This window comes from Xenopus laevis, chromosome 7L (genome assembly GCF_017654675.1).
Source record: "Xenopus laevis strain J_2021 chromosome 7L, Xenopus_laevis_v10.1, whole genome shotgun sequence".
NCBI classification, from domain to species: Eukaryota; Metazoa; Chordata; class Amphibia; order Anura; family Pipidae; genus Xenopus; species Xenopus laevis.
This window is the reverse complement of record NC_054383.1, coordinates 26,641,461-26,662,271: the sequence shown is the minus strand read 5'-3', so window position 1 is coordinate 26,662,271 and position 20,811 is coordinate 26,641,461. Positions and strand designations below refer to the sequence as shown.

The 20,811-nt window shown below is 38.9% G+C and overlaps 1 protein-coding gene across 1 annotated transcript in view; it reads left to right on the top strand.

The window, feature by feature from the left end:
* fbxw4.L (F-box and WD repeat domain containing 4 L homeolog) overlaps window positions 1–20,811 on the top strand; it is a gene marked incomplete in the record, with an annotated part of 129,340 nt that overhangs the window by 105,514 nt on the left and 3,015 nt on the right. The window contains 3 exon segments of the mRNA NM_001097827.1: window positions 8,219–8,359; window positions 18,794–18,935; window positions 20,648–20,790. Coding sequence (NP_001091296.1) covers window positions 8,219–8,359; window positions 18,794–18,935; window positions 20,648–20,785 — 421 coding nt within the window.

Here is a 20,811-nt window from a genome sequence, read left to right as displayed (position 1 = left end):
AACTTGCGACGACTAAAAACCTAATCTTTTATAGAAGTCAATCAAGGTGTGCTTTCAGCATTCAAGCCTTTTTAACAGTTGAATTTGTGTTTTATTATTTCCATCAATCAATATTTCTTTTCCACTAATAATTAACGTGATCACATTTTTCCGATTCAACTTTTTTCATAAATATTCTAGAGGATGAGAAAACAAATCATGGCAATTGTACTCAGAATAAGATTAAATTCTCAGGGTTTAGCATTAACAGGAGTAGCACCCTAAGTTAACTTAAAAGGGGATGTCTACCCAATAACAAGTTTTGGATCATTAAAAAAAAAATGAAAATGTATTTATACATTAATAATGTATTTATCCCTTTCCGATGCCCATTCTACTTCTGGTCGGTAGGACTTCTGCTCCATTTAAGAATTAGTACAGATATGTGAGCCTTTATCTGGAAACCCATTATCCGAAATGCTCGGCATTATGGAAAGGCCATTTCCCATAGACTCTATTATAATGAAATAATCCAGATTTTTAAAAATGATTTCATTTTTCTCTGTAATAATAAAACAGTACCTTGTACTTGATTCTTAAATATAAGATATAATTAATCCTTATTGTAAGCAAAACCAGCCTATTTGGTTTATTTAATGTTTACATGGTTTTCTAGTAGACTTCAGATATAAAGATCCAAATTACAGAAAGATCTGTTATCTGGAAAACCTTATTTCCTGAGCATTCTGGATAACAGGTCCCATACCTGTACAAGCAGTGCAAAAAATATAAATGGACAGACAGATACTGTAATTGCAATTACATTATGAACTATAAAATAATTGCATATTTCTAATTTAAATCATTAGAAAGTTGCTTAGAATTAAGTTCTCTTTCATTGTGGAAAAAAATAGTTCTGGGTGAATACTTCCTTTAAGCCTGTAAATAGAGAGACCCAAACATTAAGTCAATATAAGCATTCCTTTTTACTTATAAAAAGGCACCAGGAATGTATTTTCTAGTCCGTTGACGGCAATAATCCTAAACTGTGTTTAATGTGAAACATTTACATTTGTGGTAGAAATGTTGAAGTATATTAAAGATTATAGTATTTCTTTATTACTTTTTTGGATGTGGAATAAGTCACTGGCAGAGAATGCTTCTGTTCTTTGCAGCACCTTCCTACAGCTACGTCCAGTATAAGGCCTGTTTAATTATACATTGTTCTCCATAAGCAAGGGGTAGAAGCTTTTGCTTCGCTCTACTGAAGATTTTGTCCTAGTGTTCCAAGGAACAACATTTCCCCCACAAACATAGTGTGGTATGAATAACATTTTTGGGGTGGGGTGGGGACAGAGAACCTTAATATTCCGGTCCTCTACTTAAGTTTCCCACAAATTAGGACTACAATAATGTTGGTAGTAGAACCCAACTCTTTATAATTGGATCAATTTGTACATATAAGGCTTTGCACATGAAGGTTTCCAAGAATTAGATTTTTGATGCCTGGGGACATTCGGCCATAAGAGCAAAGGGAGTTCTGCATGGGTTGTTCTTTTCTACCATCTTGATGATTCCTCTGATAAGGTACATTTCCAACACAAAAGCAGCAGTGACCCCTGTAAGCTAAATTGTGATGGAAAAATGTCAAGAATTTGTTATGACGGAATAACTTTTGAAACCAGAGTTTTTTAGTTTATTATTAATTTATTTGAAATAATGAAATGAATATCTTTTTCATTTTTTCCTTTAGCTTTGCCTTTTTGAATTTGTCTTGCCTAAGCAGCCAGTGTTTAAGGCTTGCTACTCCTACTTTTTTTTTTTTGTCAAATTCTGTTTATTTATCTTTTGCACAAACAAAAAAATAAAATAACATTTAAAAATGCCAAATGAACGCTTCCATTTAGTTGTCTTAGTGCATTACCCATAAACCCAATTCCCCTTAGACCGGTACCCTTTTGCCTAAATGTCTTCCATACACAGAGTATTCAATTAGTTATCAATTCATCTAACGCAAGCCATTTTGCCCATAGTGATTCAAATTTATTCGGAAAGTTCCTAGAAACATATACTGCTTTAATGTGTGGTAGATTAGAATTGACAAGCTGCTTCCATTCCCTAATCAGTGGGGCCTGTGTAGCCTTCCTTGCTACTCCTACTTTGTTAAAATGTCCATACAAGAAACGAACACACTGGGCAGATATATTAAGGTTCAAATTTTTTTTAGTTTTCAGGTTTTGCAACTCAAACTCACTGATTCAAATGGAAAAAACATGAGTTTTTTTCTTAAATAAGAAACCATTTGAGTTATGAGTTCATTCCAGTTCATTCGTGGTTTAAAAAACTCACGTAGCTCTAAAATTCAACCTTTGAATAATAACCCCCACTGTGGCACAACCTGAGAAATTATGTTGTAGCCTTCACAGGCTGATAAACTAAAACTGTTCCTGCATACAACTTTGTGGTCCTGGATACTGGCACCAGGTTGCAGCACTATTGGCACGAGTATTAAAGTAAAGTATTATTTTACTATAGAATCAAGATAAAATAAGGTATAAACAAGACAATATATAATCTAACTTGATGGAACTGGGGCATTTGGGTGGATAGAGTTAGTAAAATTAAGTAATTGTTTGTGGTTGTGGGCAGCAAGGAGGCCATGCACTTTCCAAAATAATTTTTTTTTGGAATTTAACTACTTCATGGACTGGGTTCATGTTGAAGTATTCCCAGTGTATTACACAAACCTCAAGAATTGTCTTTTGACTAAATCCATTCTCTCGTTTTCCCACACTTTTGCAAAACACAACCTGTAAGCGTTTTAGCGAAGAATATTTTACTAGCATATCCAATCAACATTTCATCTGATGGGAAGTAGACCTTTCAACACTTTAAGTAAGAATAGTTTCAGAGATTTTTTTAAAAGAAGCATTCCAGTTAATTTTTCAACATGCACTTGCAAATACCCGTTAAAGGCTTGTAACGTATACAGTTTCAAATAATCTTCTGTAAGCCCTTCTCTAAGAAGGCAGTTTGCTGTGCTAATGTTGTGCTTAAATCTCATTAGTTTGTACTTAATAACAATTAGCAGTTCCTATTTATTCATGGTTGGCATTGTTGATTGCTGTAACAGTGGAGTTTTACACTTTTAATACGCCCGTACTTGAAATTCTGTAGAAAACGAATGTAGGACCTGGGAGTACTTGTCGATAATTGATGCACTTGAATCAAGCAGAGGCAACAATAGCCAGTAGGATTCATTTAAGAGAAGAGACATTCTTCTCTTTTATATCTTTTAGCACTCATAAGGCCCATCTAAAATGGGCAGTGTGTTTTCGGTCTCGAGGGACAGTATTGAAAGATCTCAAATATGATGAAAATCTGACCAAGGAGGGCTTGTTTACACTGAATAAGAGGTGATTCTGGTAAGATATGATCACTATCTATAAATATTTGAATACAATATAATACTTTATTTTCCAGTAGATCCTTCAAGAGAGCACAAAGGCATGCCTTAGGTTTCATCGGAGTAGGTTGTCCTTTAAGCAAGGAAGAAAATGCGAGGTGACTGTTCCGAATGCTGATTTGGGTGCAAAATGAAGACAGTCTCATATGGGATTTTTTAAGCTTCCTCTGGATCTCTGTAGACAAGCCCTCCAGCTAACATGTAAATATCAAACATCAAGATTGAAAATAAAGTACAGATAATCCTACTTTTTTTTTTTTTTGTTGCAAACTTCAACAAAGATTAGAAAAGCCTTATAAAAGTATTTTCAAAAATTGGGTATATCACCCCTTTTAAAGTCATGGAAAGTTTTTGTTCTATCTAAAAATGTGAAAACTACTATAAAAGAATTATGCAACATAAAACATGCAGAGATGCCATAGAAGTGATTGAGAAGGGGGCATATTCCGTCAGATGTGTGCCCCTCAGAAGTCAGAAATATATAATTATGGAATGGGTTATGGATGATGTCTGATGCTAGAAAGAAATGCAAGGAATCACTGATCTTTTTGTTGACGCAAGGGGTTATTTGAGTTGTGATCATGTAATACCACAAGTCTCTTAACACTCTTTCTCAACACGTAGGTAGAGGATCACAGGTAGATTTTCAGATTAAACACATTTTTCTGCTCTGGTGTGAGCTTGGAGAAGGAATGACAGCAATGTTATTGTAGCGTAACTGGAGGCAACACATTGTCATTGTTCTTTGTGGTGGTCGGTTACCTTCAGGAGATGTCTAAAGCCAGGAATGATGGTAAGGGGCCTTTCTTTGAAGTTAAACACATGACAAATTTGGCTTTTAATCTCCTATCGTGTTTCATCTGCCACCCTATACGGAGCAGGAAGAAGAAAAAAGATAAGGGTGCAAGCTTTGTTTCGAGGGCTACTCTTCTAAACCTCTCCAATCTATGGGAGAATCAAGCTTTCAAATAGCTTCTCATAAATGGACTCACTTAGCCGTCTGTTCAGGGTGGGTTACTTTGAGAGGCTGATACATTATATCACTATTTCATTTACTTACACTGTATGATTGTTCTGTAACAATTACTGGGGTGACGAAGTACAAAGCTAATCTATATATTTTTTTCTTATCCAATGTAATTGCTATGACCATACAGCTGAATAACTTCTTGTTGAATGCATCAAATAGTTTTAATCCTAGGAGTGATTTAGCCCTTTAGCATGGCACCCAATGAGTTAAGCTCTTTGGATTTAGAACTTTAGTTGAAAAACAGATTTAGCTGTTAAGCTCTTCAAGGTATTTCAGCGTCTTTCTATATTTTCTTAATGCAGTTGAAACTGAAAGACTTTGACCCCGAGTTGTAAGGGTATCGCTTATTGTTTCCTCTTACCCAGCATATTGCCAGCGGCATTGCAGTTATTACCTTCGAGAATAAAAACATTTCCAAATAATGGAAATCTATGGTCTTGAAATTTCAATAAGATTTTAATTTCACTATTTTATTGATCTGTAATGTTAAGATCCAGAGTTGTTGTTAAGATAGCAAATAAAATATGGATTGAAACCTGCTGATATTTTTAAAATAAAGGACATACGTTTTATTAATTGCCTTATTTTTGACAGTGAAAGGTCTGCAGAAAAGGGGAATATACAGATTTCTTCTTGGAATCCAATCCAAGCATCCCAGGTCTTGAGAAATGCCAATAAATCCAATAACAAGCACCCCTGTGTTCAGGTTTCAGAGATTAGCTCATACACTTGATGTTAAACCTTGTCCATGATGCTTGCATGGGGGGCAGTTGCTAGGGCAGGCTAGCAAGTCTAAATGGTTTCTAAGGACTTGGCATCAAGGGTTGATGTAGTTGCCCACAGTCACGGTCACGGAGGGAATTACACATCGACAATGAAATTGTTATTCTACATAATCTGCTCTTTGGAGAGCTACTGGGGGAAACGGACTGGCCCCAGCATGCAGCCGAGACTGTGATCACAGAAGCGTGCTGGCTACAAAGATCATACAGGGCTTCGCCTTCTGATCTGGGAACACCAGCGCTCAAAGATTCTAATCTGCTTTATCAGCTATTTCTCTGACACAAAGGTGTTTACTTATTTTAACATCTCCCAGGACTCTATTTGCCTTTTGTGTGGTCTTTATCTCCCCCAACAAGGTTTTAGCCTAGATTACAGATGGAGTTAAGGCATTTTCGCAATGGTGTCTCAGATCTGTGACATCGGATCAAGGAGCAGAGAATGAAAATATAATGGAGCTCTAACAATGAATCTAATGCTAGAGTCCTTTCTTTGGTCCTAAATATACTGTTTCTAACTTTATTTAAAGTGCAGGTGCTTAACGTGCTCTTGTGTTGCATACAAAGGGGAGATTTATATTACCAAGAAAAGCAGTCAATTAATTTGGTTTTTTTTTTCCATCAAGGAACGCTGCTTTGCAGTGGAGTGGTTAAAGCAGACTGTGAAGAGATGCTTCCTATTACTGTGAGATTGAAAAACATTGGCTTGCCTGTTCCAGTTAGCTTGCGCCCCTAGAGCAATGGCTCCCACACTCTGTCCCAAAGTAGTGCAAGGTAGATTCAGCCTGGAAGATTTTGAGATTTTAGTGGTTTCCTCAACCTAATTCTTTTGCTGTACACAACTCAATGATGTTGTCAGGAGTAATTGCCTATGTATAGATAGGCTGGAGGCCATATGTTGGGTAACACAGATAAATAGCTCCACGAGACATATGCTGAAGTGGAAGGGAGAAGAACATGTTTATTGTGAACATATGGCAGGCAGAGACTTTAGTTAAAAAAACAGGCCAGATGTTGAGGCAGGTGGCAGGGAGGGTCTAAAAAACAAGTCCAAGTTGTGGGCAGGTTGTAGGTTGGAGCAGAATTTAATAATCAGGTTATAGATCAGGGCAGTTGGCAGGGGCCAAGAAAACATATCAAATATTTAGAGGAGGACAAGGTGCTCCAGAATTAAATGTAAAATAACTCACCATACAGTGAAAGTGGTCCGGGTGCACCAGCACCCGATTTTTTAACTGAATATCTCTGGTCCTGTGGATCCGTTTGAGTGCAGGTCAGCTCTGCTTCCTTATCTTCTGCCAAAAAAACATAAACTACTGAAAATTGCAGAAAGGCTTGATCACATAGAGTTGAATGAGCGGGCATAGGTAGAAGAGTGAAGTAGGCTTACATAGGCCCTTCAGAACTGGATTGTTGGCACCTGGCCTCAACCAGGTTGGACTTCGGGAAGTTGAGGTAGAAGATGCTGATTAAGTAACGGCTGAGCTCAAAATGTGCCCAGTGGCTTTAATTTATCAGAAATGCATCACCCAATGCAGGGTTTGAATCCTAGTTGGTACTGACAGCAGTGCATTTCAAATTGCTTACTTTTGCATTGAGCAGCCAGTTAGCCACGGGGAAATCTGTCAGCAGCTGGAAAAAAAAAGTTAGGTGAAGAACTGCCAACAAAAACAGCTACAGTTTAATGGATCCTCTGTAATAGTAATGATTAAGGGTTCTTTCAACAATATGGATTTTCTCAGATCTGATTTCAGAACTAATCTTTACAATACTAATCTTTTCACCTGAATAAAACGATTAGCCAAACTGTAAGGATTACGTTATTATTGCGTTGTTCTTTGTGGTTAAATAGTTTTATAAGTCATCCTCTGTTCCAGTTAGGCAGTCTTTCTATTACCACTTGGATAACAAAGATTAACTATTCTAAATGGCTTAATGCAAATATTATAATACTAGTATAGTATGTTCTACTGTACTGTAGTTTTGTCTTAAAATCCGGACATTGCATTTTGAATAGTTAGATACACAGTAGGTGAGGCTAAAAAAGACATGTCCATCAAGTTCAATCTAATTATCCATTGAACATTTCACTACTCATTCGATGAGTGGTGAAACTTTTTCAAGAATTCTTGTATGGGGGCCTTAAAGGCCCAGTAGCTTTAAGGCCCCCATACACGGCCGATAAAAGATGCCGACAGACAGAGTCAGCAGCTTATTGGCTCATCCAACAGGCGTCCCCAATCAATATCCGACTGAATGTCGGGCAGATGCCAATCGGGCAGGGTAACAAATCCCGTCGGATCTCGGCCACATCTGTTCGTTGATGCAATCCGACCACCCATATGGCCTCCATTCTGATCCGATCGTTGGGACCTAGGGCCCACGATCGGATTAGCCCGATATCGCCCACCTCAATGTGGGCATATCGGGGAGAGATCCGATCATTTGACGACATCGCCAGTGTGCATGGCCACCTTTAGATCGCCACCATATGCTACACACTTGGGGGCGTGTGTGCTGCAAACCAGAGGGGTAGAGGTTTGTTTGTTTTTTCCCCATTGTGGCTAGAAATGTGCAATAGGAATACAATGGGTCAGAGCGGATTCCCTCAATATGAATGAGTTTAGGGTAAATGAGGAGTTTTTTGCTGTCTGAGGTTAGGAACTGTTGGGTTATAGTAGTAAATATCATATACTCTGAGTGAGGGTAGGGGTGGCTCCAGTGGCATAATTGGAGTGCATCAGACCCCCCTGCAAAAAAATCTTCCGAGGGGCCCTGCACACTGCTTTCCCAAACTGCCCTTCAGATGTGGTAACCACGTGTGAGTTTAAGAAGTCACGCCTGATTTCAATACCTGAATGCTTGAGGCCGGAAGCTTGACTGCTATAGATTTGATCTTACAATGAGCAATTTGCCACTGCAACTACTGTAAACACTCACTATAGAACTTCTTTTATTATACAGCGGACAGCTTATGACTTGCCTTGGAACCGATTTCAGAAGAGGAGCTGGGGTGCTCGATGTCCGCTATGAAACACCATATACTCTGCTGTCTTGTGGATATGACACTTTCATAAGATACTGGGACCTTCGAACAAGCACAAGGTATAAAACAGCTATCAGTGACTAATATTTACAGGCTTTCCAGATAGGGGATCTAATTTTGATCTCCATACTTTAAGGGGGTTATTTATCAAAGCTCGAATTACGAATTTTTCCTCCGAAAAAAAACCTCGAATGTCAGGAAGGCAATTTACATATTTAAATAGTTCAACAGACCTCTGCCATTGACTTGGCAAGTTTTAGGTGGCGAATATTCGAATTAGAACTATTTCCATAGTCGAGGTGTGATCAATCTCTCATTCCAATTTACATTCCAGTTGGTGCTTTTAAATTAAAATTTGGGAGTTTTGACACACAAAATTCTAAAATTTAAATTTACCATTCGAACCTTAATAAATCTGCCCCTATGCCTACTAAAAAATCTTTTAAACATGAACTAAATCCAATAGTGTTGTTCTTATTGCCTCCAATAAGGATTCATTATGTATTTCATTTGATCAAGTGCAAGGTATTGTTTTACTATTACAGAGAAAAAGGCCACGGATTTCGGGTTTCCAGATAATGGATCCCATTCCTGTATTTGATTCTATTTGAGCTGTGTGGACGCATTGGTTAGCCTAATGTATTCAAAAGCAAAACTTGATCAACTCATTTTAATATTAACATTTTCCAAATTCATTTTTTTTCCGTCAATTAATTATTTGTGTCTTTTCTTTGTTGACCTCGGGGGGGGGGGGGGTTATTCCATTAGTAAAAAGTTAAACCTGAAGATTTTTTTTTTTATTTCTATGACATAACAGGACTGGATAAAGAAATGTGTATTTTATCACACCATTGGGGATATTTGAGGAGTGGCCATTTCCAAGGCTCCAACACATTGCATGAATGAAGGAATAACTCCCAAACGCAATTAGAAAATAATAGTCTAATAACTCTTAATTATGGGCACTGGCAGCGCTCCAGGGTGCATCTCCTTTGTTATTGCCTAAGTACGGGCGACAGTAGTTTGAAAGCTGTTACAAACTGGGAACATTTGTTCATAGTTTTACATTACTGATTGGGATTTAAAGTCTTAGCCTTTTTTATTTTTAGAAACTGTAGAATGATGACCATTCAAGTGTAGAAACATGGACCAGAACAGCATTTCTTTGAGGTTTACTTGAAATTGAAGGCTGAACAAAAAAAAATAGAAATCTTTCACATTCCGGTTCCGTATTGTTTGCCATGCCCAGTGATGCTGCTTTCAATGAAGCTACTGTGTTCTGAAACCTATGGGGAATAGCTACACGTAGACCTCCTGTTTTAATTATTTCCCTTGCACCAAAAAAATACAGGGTAGAACTCATATTTATGGTAAGTAATTAAAGTAATATTATTAGAATGAAGGACTGAAACCCAACCAACAAATGTTATTAATTAGACGGATAACTTTTCCCCAATATTTGTAATTTTGTATTCTGCTCACTTATGGTTTTCCTACCCTGGGCAGCATACAATAGAGTCCTGCAGTGGGTCGCGTACCCGCGGGTTACCTGTAAAAACTTGCGGTACCTTGCGGGTTGAGGGGAGAAGTTCTGGGTGCGGGTAAAGACGCGGGTCGGTGGTTCTGCGGGTCGGGCCACGGGTCTTCTCATTAGCGATACTTACTCCTTTTTTCTTGTCATGGCTACTTCCAATGACGTCACTTCCGGTTTTCAATGACAGCACTTCCTGTTTTACTCCTTTTTTCTGATCACGTCTACTTCAGATGATGTCACTTCCGGTTTACAATGACAGCACTTCCTGATTCTTGATGGTCAGCGGGTCCGGGTTGCGGATATGGTACTTGTGTGTAGGGTCGGGTAGCGGTTCCAAGCGGGTAAGAATGCGGGTTGCGGGTCCGGGTTGCGGATTGCAGGGTACGGGTCGGGTAAGGGTCCCAAAAAATGGACCCGCGCAGGACTCTAGCAAACAACAGCATTGGATATACAATGTAACAGCGTCACTCAATATGACTTTGTAAAATAAGTTTTAAAGGGGTTGACCAGCGTAAAGGGGTTCTTCACCTTTGAATTAACTTTTAGTATGATGTAGAGAGTGATATTCTGAGACAATTTGCAATTGGTTTTCATTTTTTATTATTTGCGGTTTTTGAGTTATTTAGCTTTTCATTCAGCAGCTCTCCAATTTCAGCAATCTGGTTGCTAGGGTCCAGATTACCCAAGCAACCGTGCGTTCATCTGAATAAGAAACTGGAATATGAATAGGAGAGGCCTGAATAGAAAAATGAATAATAAAAAGTAGCGATAACAATACATGTCTTACAGAGCATTTGTTTGTTAGATGGGGTCAGTGATGCCCATTTGAAAGCTGGAAAGAGTCAGAAGAAGAAGACGGCAAATAATTAAAAAAAAAATTTAAATAAATAATGAAGAGCAATTAAAAAGTTGCTTTGAATTAGCCATACTATAACATATTAAAAGTTAACTTTAAGGTGAATCACCCCTTTTAGAGTCTGCTTAAAGGTATTGTTCACCTTTGCGTTGACTTTTAGTAGGATGTAGAGAGTGATATTCCAAGACAATTCGTCATTGGTTTTTATTTTTTGAGTTATTTAGGTTTTCATTCAGCAGCTCTCCAATTTACGATTTCAGCAGTCTAGTTACTAGGGTCCACATTACCCTAGCAACCATGCATTGATTTGAATAAGAGATTGTGATATGAATAGGAGAGGCCTGAATAGAAAGATGAATAATAACAAGTACCAATAGCAACAAATTTATAGCCTTACAGTGCATTTATTTTTTAGATGGGGTCAGTTGTTCCTTGATGACATCATTGCTGATGTCACAGGAAGGCTTAAGGCAATTTGTCAAATGTTTGTGACTCAGCTAGCAGAGCTTCATACAACAGTTCATTGTCTTCCTTTAATCCTCCTGCACTTTTCAAGGAGCTTGTTATGGGTGTGGCCTATGGATAGAGGTGTGGCCTGATATAGCGATTTAAACCACTTCCCTATGTTTGCTCATACAGCAAAAAAAAAAAACATAAAAGCTTGTCATCATATTTATCCCCTGTACAAGTATGGGATCCATTATCCAGAAATCCGTTATCTAGAAAACACTGAATTGGAGGGGGGGGCCGTCTCCCATAGACTCAAATAATTCAAATGTTTTTTAAGATTATTTCCGTTTTCTCTGTAATAATAAAACAGTACCTTGTACTTGATCCAAACTAAGATATAATTAATCCTTATTGGAAGCAAAACCAGCCTATTGGGTTTATTTAATGTTTACATGATTTTCTAGTAGACTTAAAAGAAAACTATACCCTCCGAACAATGTAGGTCTCTATAAAAAGATATTGAGTAAAACAACTCTACTGTATTGCTTGTTGTTATTTATGTATAGACTTTCATTGTACCGAAATAGCTTATACCCCGGGAAATCCCGGCAAGAACATTTAAATATTGTCATATGTTTAAAACACAAATAAAAATATATGAAAGAAAAACAGCTCATATGTAAAACCCTGCTTCATGTAAATAAACCATTATCATAATAATATACTTTCTAGTAGTATGTGCCATTGGGTAATCATAAATAGAAAATTGCCATTTTAAAAAATAAGGGCCGCCCCCTGGGATTGTAGGATTCACGGTGCACACAAACAAACCACATGTTAGGTCACATGAGCCAATTAACTGGCAGAGTTCTGTCTTTTGCTTCCACACTTCTTCCTGTTACAGTTAGTGTTGTAGTATTTCTGGTCAGGTGATCTCTGAGGCAGCACAGATAGAGTCACGAAATGGTGGTTCAAGGCAAGAGATGTAAAAGGGCAATATTTATGTAAATATATATTCCAGTTTGGTAAGATTCTTTAATTTGTCACTTGGTGGCAGATTTATCAAGGGTCACATTTCAAAGTTAAAAATACTTCAAAATTCAACCATCGAATTGAAATACTTCGAATATCGAATGGTCGAATATTTGAACTATTTTACTTCGAATCGAAGTGGTAGTATCCTATTCGATGGTCGAAGTATCCAAAAAAAATGACTTTGAATTTCAAATTTTTTTACTTTGAAAATTCGCGTCGACCCTTGATAAATCTGCCCCTTAATTTGATATAAACTATCTGTTGCTTAAGTATTCATCTTGGGGGTATAGTTTTCCTTTAAGGTATGCAGATCCAAGACCCCTTATCCAGAAAACCCATAATTGTACCAAGCATGGATTCATTAACGTATGCTTGCAGCCATTTGGATGTTAAATCCAGAAATACCTTGTTTATTTAGATGGTCTTTTGTTTTTAACATCATACAGATTTTATTAATACAAGGACTGCCTCTGCGTTGTACTGAATATATATATATATATATATATATATATATATATATATGGAATTAGTGTTCTTTTAGTGTCTCAGATATATTGATCGGGTACATTTCCACTTAGCACAGAGCCAGCGCGACTGCACATAAGGTCAAGGGGAGCACTGTTTACTGTCTATGTCTTTTGTTAATGGTAGAAGGACAGGTCAAGTCTCCATAGAATCGATTAGCTTTCAGTCCTGCGACTTTTCTACCAAATACCAAATGGTCTTCCTGTTTTTGCCCTTATTAAGATAGACAAGATGTCAGACTGGTGAAAGTGATGTTATCTCAGTATCATTTATTCATGCATATCCCAGTAGAACACTAAAGCACTATGACTTGATATAATACATTATGATAGCGTAAAACTGCCGCTTTAACTAGCATCAAACTCACAACTAGTTATAGTGGGAATTAAAGCTTCTTTGCTAATAGCTGAGATGTAGATGTTGATTAAAGCGCTAACATGAAATTGAACTTCTAGAAATAAGAGAAACACCCTGAGTAATTTTCCTTTATTTATTTTGGGGTTTAGATCTTCCTTAAAGGGGTGGTTCATCTTTGAGGTAACTTTTAATATGATGTAGAGAGTGTAGAGAATTTGCAATTGGGCATCATTTTATATTATTTAAGGTTTTTGAGTTATTTGGCTTTTTATTCAGCGCCTCTTCAATTTGCATTTTAAGCAATCTGGTAACTAGGGTCCGAAATACCCTAGCGACCATGCCTTGCATTGAATAAAAGACTGGCATATGAATAGGAGAGGCCTGAATAGAAAGAGTAGTACATTCAATAACAATACATTTGTAGCCTTACAGAGCATTTGCTTTGTAGAAGGGGTCAGCGACGCCCATTTGAAAGCTGGAAAGAGTCAGAAGAAGAAGGCAAATAATTAAAAAACTATAATAAATAATTAATGACTTTAGAACCGGTCATTCTGTAACATAGTAAAAGTTAACTTAGAGGTGATAATCTTAAATGAAGATACTTTGAAATATAAGATCATTATTTTTATACTGTTTATTAGATATAAGATCTGTTTCCTCCAGGTCGATCTGGGGGAGCTGAACCATATATCCAATATACAGCTGAAAAAAATGTTTGCAATTAAAATAGAACCCTGAAACTTTGTTGAAAGCTATTACTTTCCCCCAAATTTAAAAATAACCTTTTGTAAGATGCTTTACAGTAAATACATTTCTCTGAATGCATCGATTGTATATGACTACCCCCTATTCCATTTTGGGTAAAAACAACCAACATTTGGCCTGCCTTAAAGGCAGTGGTGTAACTAGATATTACTGGGCCCCACAGTAAATTGTAATTTATGGTCCCCAAAATGTCTAGATGTTGACATGTTTCACCAATATTTATTGAAATTGTATATGAATTAGGGATGCACCGAATCCACTATTTTGGATTTGGCCAAACCCCCAAATCCTTCGTGAAAGATTCGGCCGAATACCGAATCCTAATTTGTATATGCAAATTAGGGGTGGGAAGGGGAAACATTTTTTACTTCCTTGTTTTGTGACAAAAAGTCACGAGATTTCCCTCCCTGCCCCTAATTTGCACATGCAAATTAGGATTCGATTCGAATCCTGCTGAAAAAAGGCCGAATCGCAAACCAAATCCTGGATTCAGTGCCTCCCTAATATGAATTATGGCCTCATGGGGCGGTATACCTCCTGGGTCTGCTTCCTCTGTAGTTACACCCCTGCTTAAAGGATAAGTAAGGCTTCTATTTTAAACTCCCTTAAAATTACAGCCCTCAGAATAACATACCTTTCTCCTTCCATTTAGTTGTATTTCATTCTTCTGATACAAGCATCTGAACTGCAGCTCTTTTAGCTACTTCCTTGTCTAGCATGAAGCTCCACCCCCTGAGCTCTTCTCTCTTCGACTGTGAAAACCTCAAAGAGGTCTGGACATGCTCCCTGCCTCTGCACATGGGCAGCTCTTGTTTTTGGATGCAGTTGGGAACATTAGTTGGCAACACAATATCTTTAATGTTATGAAATGTATTTTTTAAGAATATTGCAGTATTTCATGTAATTAGCATAATGTGCTCAGTGACGGTTTTACTGTTGGCGTCCAAGACCTGGAGTCCAGCGTCCTCAACCCCTCTGCCACCATCATTCACTTTTAAGCCCTGCCCAAATTTCTCCCCTGCCAATCATTTGTGACCAGCTGACTTCCACCCACTTCAGTTTGCACCCCACCCCACTGCTCACTAGGCAATCACCTCTGCTGCCTACAAATAGACACAGTCCTGGATATGCTCTTAATATATTTACTGAACCAATATGATGTGTGTAAAACATGGCACACAGTAAAATATAATAAAATGCGCATAAATGGGTTGACATTTACTGCCAGCTTGGCCATTTAAAGGATAACTACACCCTAAAAATTAATATGGCTAAAAATGCCATATTTTATAAACTGAATTTATTGCACCGACATAAATTTTCAGCTTGTCAATAGCAGCAATGATCCAGGACTTCAAACTTGTCACAGGGGGTCACCATCTTGGAAAGTGTCTGTGACACTCACATGCTCAGTGGGCTCTGAGCAGCTGTTGAGAAGCTAAGCTTAGGGGTCGTCGCAAATTATCAAGCAGAAAATAAGGTTCCCCTGTAATATAAGCTGATGCTACAGGGCTGATTATTAAATTCTGATGCTAATTGCACTGGTTTCTGTGCTGCCATGTAGTAATTATCTGTATTAATTACTAATCAGCCTTATATTGTGACATTTCACACTCATGTATATTGTGAGTGGGTCCCTAAACTCAGTAAGTGACAGCAGCACAGAGCATGTGCAGTGAATCAGCAGAAAAGAAGATGGGGAGCTACTGGGGCATCTTCAGAGACACAGATCTTTACTGCTAAAGGTCTGTGGTTGCCTTGGGCTGGTACAGAAGTGCAAAACATCATGTACAACATTTCTAGCTACTTTTTTAGTCTTTAGTTCTCCTTTAAGATCTAGCAGGCAGTTCATTGGCCTATATATGAGGCCTCATTGCGACCCTTCCCCAATGGGCTCCTGTTATGATCTGATCATTTTTCTGGGGGCAAAAATTTGGCCCACCACTTGGATGACTGATTCAGGCAAAGATCTGCTGGTTTGGGAACCTCACCAAACTAGTGGATCTTTCTGTGACCAGGGGAAGCCAATCTTTGGTTCTTCAGCTTAGATGATGGAGCTTTAGTTGTGGAAGAGCTGACGGAGACACGTTACTGCCGTGCTAGACTGCTGCAGAGATTTTACACTTTTTAGCCGACACGTTTCGGGAAATCTCTCTTGGTCAGTTCTGACCGTTCACTGATGGAAAAATGCTTCTCTCATTGGACTGAAATTAAACATCTAATGGAAATTCGCTAAATATGATGGGGGTACTAGGAATGATCGGAAGGTGCGGTCCTACCCTATAAGAATCTCATTTATGTCACTCAAACACAGGTATTTGTTTTTGCCGCCATAGGAAAGTATTGGAGGAATGTATTAAAGGAATGTACACTAATGTTCTGAGTTATAGTCTGCTTCTTTAGCTAAACATCTCAAGTGGAACTGACTGTCTGGGAAGCTGTGAAAAGCCCTGTTTGTATTTATTTCTTTTTTATTTCCATTAAAAGGAATTCTCCTTTCCCACACGCCACATACATTGTATCAGGAAAACTCGTGTGGTCTTGTCAAAATGTCAGGTCTTTATGGTTTTGTTTTCCCTTTTTGGATGGGGGGGGCACTTACTGGCTCACAGATGTGACTTGTAGCCACGTGCACCGTCAAAAAATATATTTATAGTCAGATGTTGTGGCCTTTGAGCCTGCTCTGATGCTAAATGGTTGAAGAGATTTCAGCGTTAATATCTAATGGGTCCAGCGGAATAATTCGAATAAAATCAAGTTTCTGATTGGCTGCTCTGGTTAACTGAACTCCGGGCCGGGTTACTACACAAGCCCATTGTGCAACCAGGTATGTCAGCAATGTCAAACCATGAAAGTTCATGGCAAATGGAAAAGTTACGAAGCAGAAAATGACAGTAATTTATCTTAGCATAAATCAATCATCAAATATTTGCAACAAAAAAAAAATAGATCCTAGTCTGTGTAACGGGGAAAAGTGCTGTTGTCTATTACACGCTTATATCTCACAGATGCCTGGCCTGTGCTGTACTGCAGCCAAGAAATGGTTAAGAGCTGAATATAAAGCAGAGAAACATCTTGGGAGCCCTCTAATTGAGCAATGAGAGCTTAAATTCATATTGATCTCTAGCTAAAGGGGCATTTAGGGATTTCCTGTTGCTCAGTGGGCTTGACCTAAAGCGTAAAGGATAGAACTGCATAAATAAGGGAGGACAGATTTCTCTATAGTCCTGATGTCATGGGGAACCTGCTGTATATTTGGGAACTTGTGGGGGGGTTTTGCGTTTCCAGCCACAGTTGACCTTGCAATTGGCTTAAAACCAAAAAGGGGTGCGTTCCATGCTGGTTATTCTAGGCCTCTTTGTTTCAGTTTATATATTGAGAAAAAGACATATAATAGAGGGGCTAAGCAATGAAGAAGGAGAGATAGTGTCCACTTGAGCAATAGATGAAGGTACAGAGAGTGAAGAGGAAGTGAAAGGCATCAGGTTTGGTAGAATCTAAATAAAATAGAAATGGGTGACAGTTAAGGCCCCCATACACGAGCCGATAAAAGCTGCAGACAGGCCGAGTCGGCAGCTTATTGGCCCTCCCTGACCGATATCGGCCAGATGTCAATCGGGCAAGGAAAAAATCCTGTTGGATCAAAGCTGAATCTGTTAGTTGATGGTCCCACCAGGGCCAGGCCAAGGTATTTTGGCCCCCTAGACAAAGGCTTCAATTAGTGCTCCCCCCACCAGACCCTGCATTACCATTTCCCATCTTACCATTCATATCTCCCCCGGTACCTGTTCCAGCACCTATCATATTGCCCCCATTTGTACCTGTGCCAATGGCAGTCAATCCCTCAGATTGCCCCCAATCTGTACCTGTGCCAGCATGAGACAAAACAGCCATCATATTGTTACCCCAATCTGTAACTACAAAAACAAATCCATCACATTGCCCCTAATTTGTACCTGTGCAGCAGGAGCCAAAAATCCATCATATTGCCCCAAATATATGTGTGCCTGTGCCAATAGACACCATATTGCCCCATGTACTTGAGCCAGCAGCAGCCAATCCCTCATAATGCCCCCCAATATGTACTTGTGCCAGCAGGAGCCAAAAATCCATCATATTGCCCCAAATATATGTGTGCCTGTGCCAATAGACACCATATTGCCCCATGTACCTGAGCCAGCACCTATCATATTGCCCCCATTTGTACCTGTGCCAATGGCAGTCAATCCCTCAGATTGCCCCCAATCTGTACCTGTGCCAGCATAATCCAAAACAGCCATCATATTGTTACCCCAATCTATAACTATGCCAGCGGCAGCAAAAAATAATCCATAATATTGCCCCTAATTTGTACCTGTGCAGCAGGAGCCAAAAATCCATCATATTGCCCCAAACATATGTGTGCCTGTGCCAATAGACACCATATTGCCCCATATACCTCAGCCAGCAGCAGCCAATCCCTCATAATGCCCCCAAATATGTACTTGTGCCAGCAGGAGTCAAAAATCCATCATATCGTCCCCAAATCTGTACCTGTGCCAGTAGCTGCCAAGAGGGACGTGGGGAGTGCTTCTGCCCATAGTATAAATGACGGGCAAGAGGGGGATGGAACAGGCAGTTTATACTGTAAAATTGAAAAACTATTAAAGGCCAAGCAAACTAGGGTTTAAAAAAAAAAGAAAACAAATTCCCCTTAAAGTGCGCCCTCCCCATGAATGCACTCGTCCCTAGGCAGGTGCCTAATCTGCCTACCCCTAGTTCCGACCCTGGGTCCCGCGATCTGACCACCCGCATGGCCTCCATTCTGATCCAATCATTGGGCCAATGATCGGATCAGCCCAATATCGCCAACCTCAATGTGGCCATATCGAGGAGAGGTCACCAAACGAGCGGATCTCGGCCACCTTTAGATCTGATTTGGCCTGTTGGCTGTTAAAAAACCTAATAGTGGGTCCTCTTTTTCTTTTTTAGACGGTGCGTGAAAGAATGGGAGGAGCCACACGACAGTGCCCTGTACTGCATGCAGAGTGATGGGAACCACATGATCGCCAGCGGCTCGGCATATTATGGTGTCGTGAGACTGTGGGATAAGCGCATGAACCAGTGTTTGCAGGTAAGCGAGCCTTTTCTAATTGCAGCTCTTAAAGGGGGGGGGGGGGTTCACCATAAAGTGAACTTTCAGTATGTTATAGAATGGCTAATTCTAAGCAACTTTTTAATTGGCCTTCATTTTGTATTTTTTATAGTTTTTGAAACATTTGCCTCCTTCTTATGACTCTTTCCAGCTTACAAATGGGGGTCACTTTAATAACAAATTTATTGTTAGTGCTACTTTTTATGACTCTTCTTTTTATTGAGACCACCTCCTGTTCATATTCCAGTCTCTTAATCAAGTCAATGAATGATTGCTAGGGTAATTTGGACCCTAGCAACCAGATTGCTGAAACTGCAAACCGGAGAGCTGCTGAATAAAAAGCTAAATACAGTAGAACCTCAATTTTACATCCCCCGATTTTAAGTTTCCCCTCATTTTACATTGTTGCTTTGTGGTCCCACCTATACATTATATATAACACATTTCCCTGATTTTACATTTTCCTGGATTTTCCACCATTTTTTTCTGTTCCCCTGAAAAACGTAAAATGGCGGTTCTACTGTAACTCAAAAACCCCAAATAATAAAAGATTAGAACCAATTGCAAGTTGCCTCGAATATCACTCACTATATCATACTAAAATTAATTTAAAGTTGATAAAACCCTTTTTTTTCCCTGACCCATTCCTTCTGATGATTCATTAAATATATTTTTCTTCAAAGCACACATTTGAGATTTTTTTTAGTTTTTTCGAATCAGAAAAAAACCTCAAATTCTCATTTTGATCAATCTGCCCCTTAGAATAAATAACTAAAAATATAATACCTTCAAAAGTTGTAGATGTTTTTCTATTCTGCCAAGTTTTTTAGATTGCCAGTATTTGTTTATCCAAAGACGCGTGGCCTTCAAATGCCAAAGGGTTCACATGAAAATGTTATAGTTAAATAATGGAGCAAAGCAGACGTGTTGTGATGGGGCAACGTCACTGGTTTTCCACTTCTTCACAGTATCACATGTCCATTTCCATTTGATCGTATCAGTGACATTGGAGGAGAACTAAATCTTAACTAAAGAAGTAGCTAGAAATGTTGTAGATCATGTTTTGTGCTTCTGTACCAGCCCAAGGCAACCACAGCCCTTTAGCAGTAAAGATCTGTGTCTCCAAAGATGCCCCAGTAGCTCCCCATCTTCTTTTCTGCTGATTCACTGCACATGCTCTGTGCTGCTGTCACTTACTGAGCTTAGGGACCCACTCACAATATACAGTACACATAGAATAGAAATGTCACAATATAAGGCTAATTAGTAATTAATACAGATAATTGCTACATGGCAGCACAGAAACCAGAGCAATTAGCATCAGAACTTAATAATCAGCCCTGTAGCATCAGCTTATATTACAGACCAACCTCATTTTCTGCTGGATAATTAGTGACGACCCCTAAGCTTAGCTTCTCAACAGCTGCTCAGAGCCCACTGACACTGCTAACAAAATCCAAGATGAGAAGCTGTGAAGTCCTGGATTATTACTAATATACAGACGCTGAACTTTTAGGCTGATTCAATGAGTTCAGTAAATAAAATATGGCATTTTCAAGGTTTAGTTCTCCATAGGCCGTAGATATTCTGATGGACAGAAATGCAAGAATATTTGTATTTTTATGTCAATTACTTTACATAAACATCTCTTTTAGGCAGATAATCCATACATCTTCTTTTTTTCTTTTCAGTCGTTCTCCTTATCGTCTCCAACAAGCAGCCCAGTGTACTGCCTTCAGTTCAATACGCGACACCTCTATGCGGCCCTGGCGTCAGCACTGCACCTCCTCGACTTCACTTCTGGTGAATCTCTGTTCAGGGCCTTGTAGAACAGGAACACGTAGAACAGGAACAC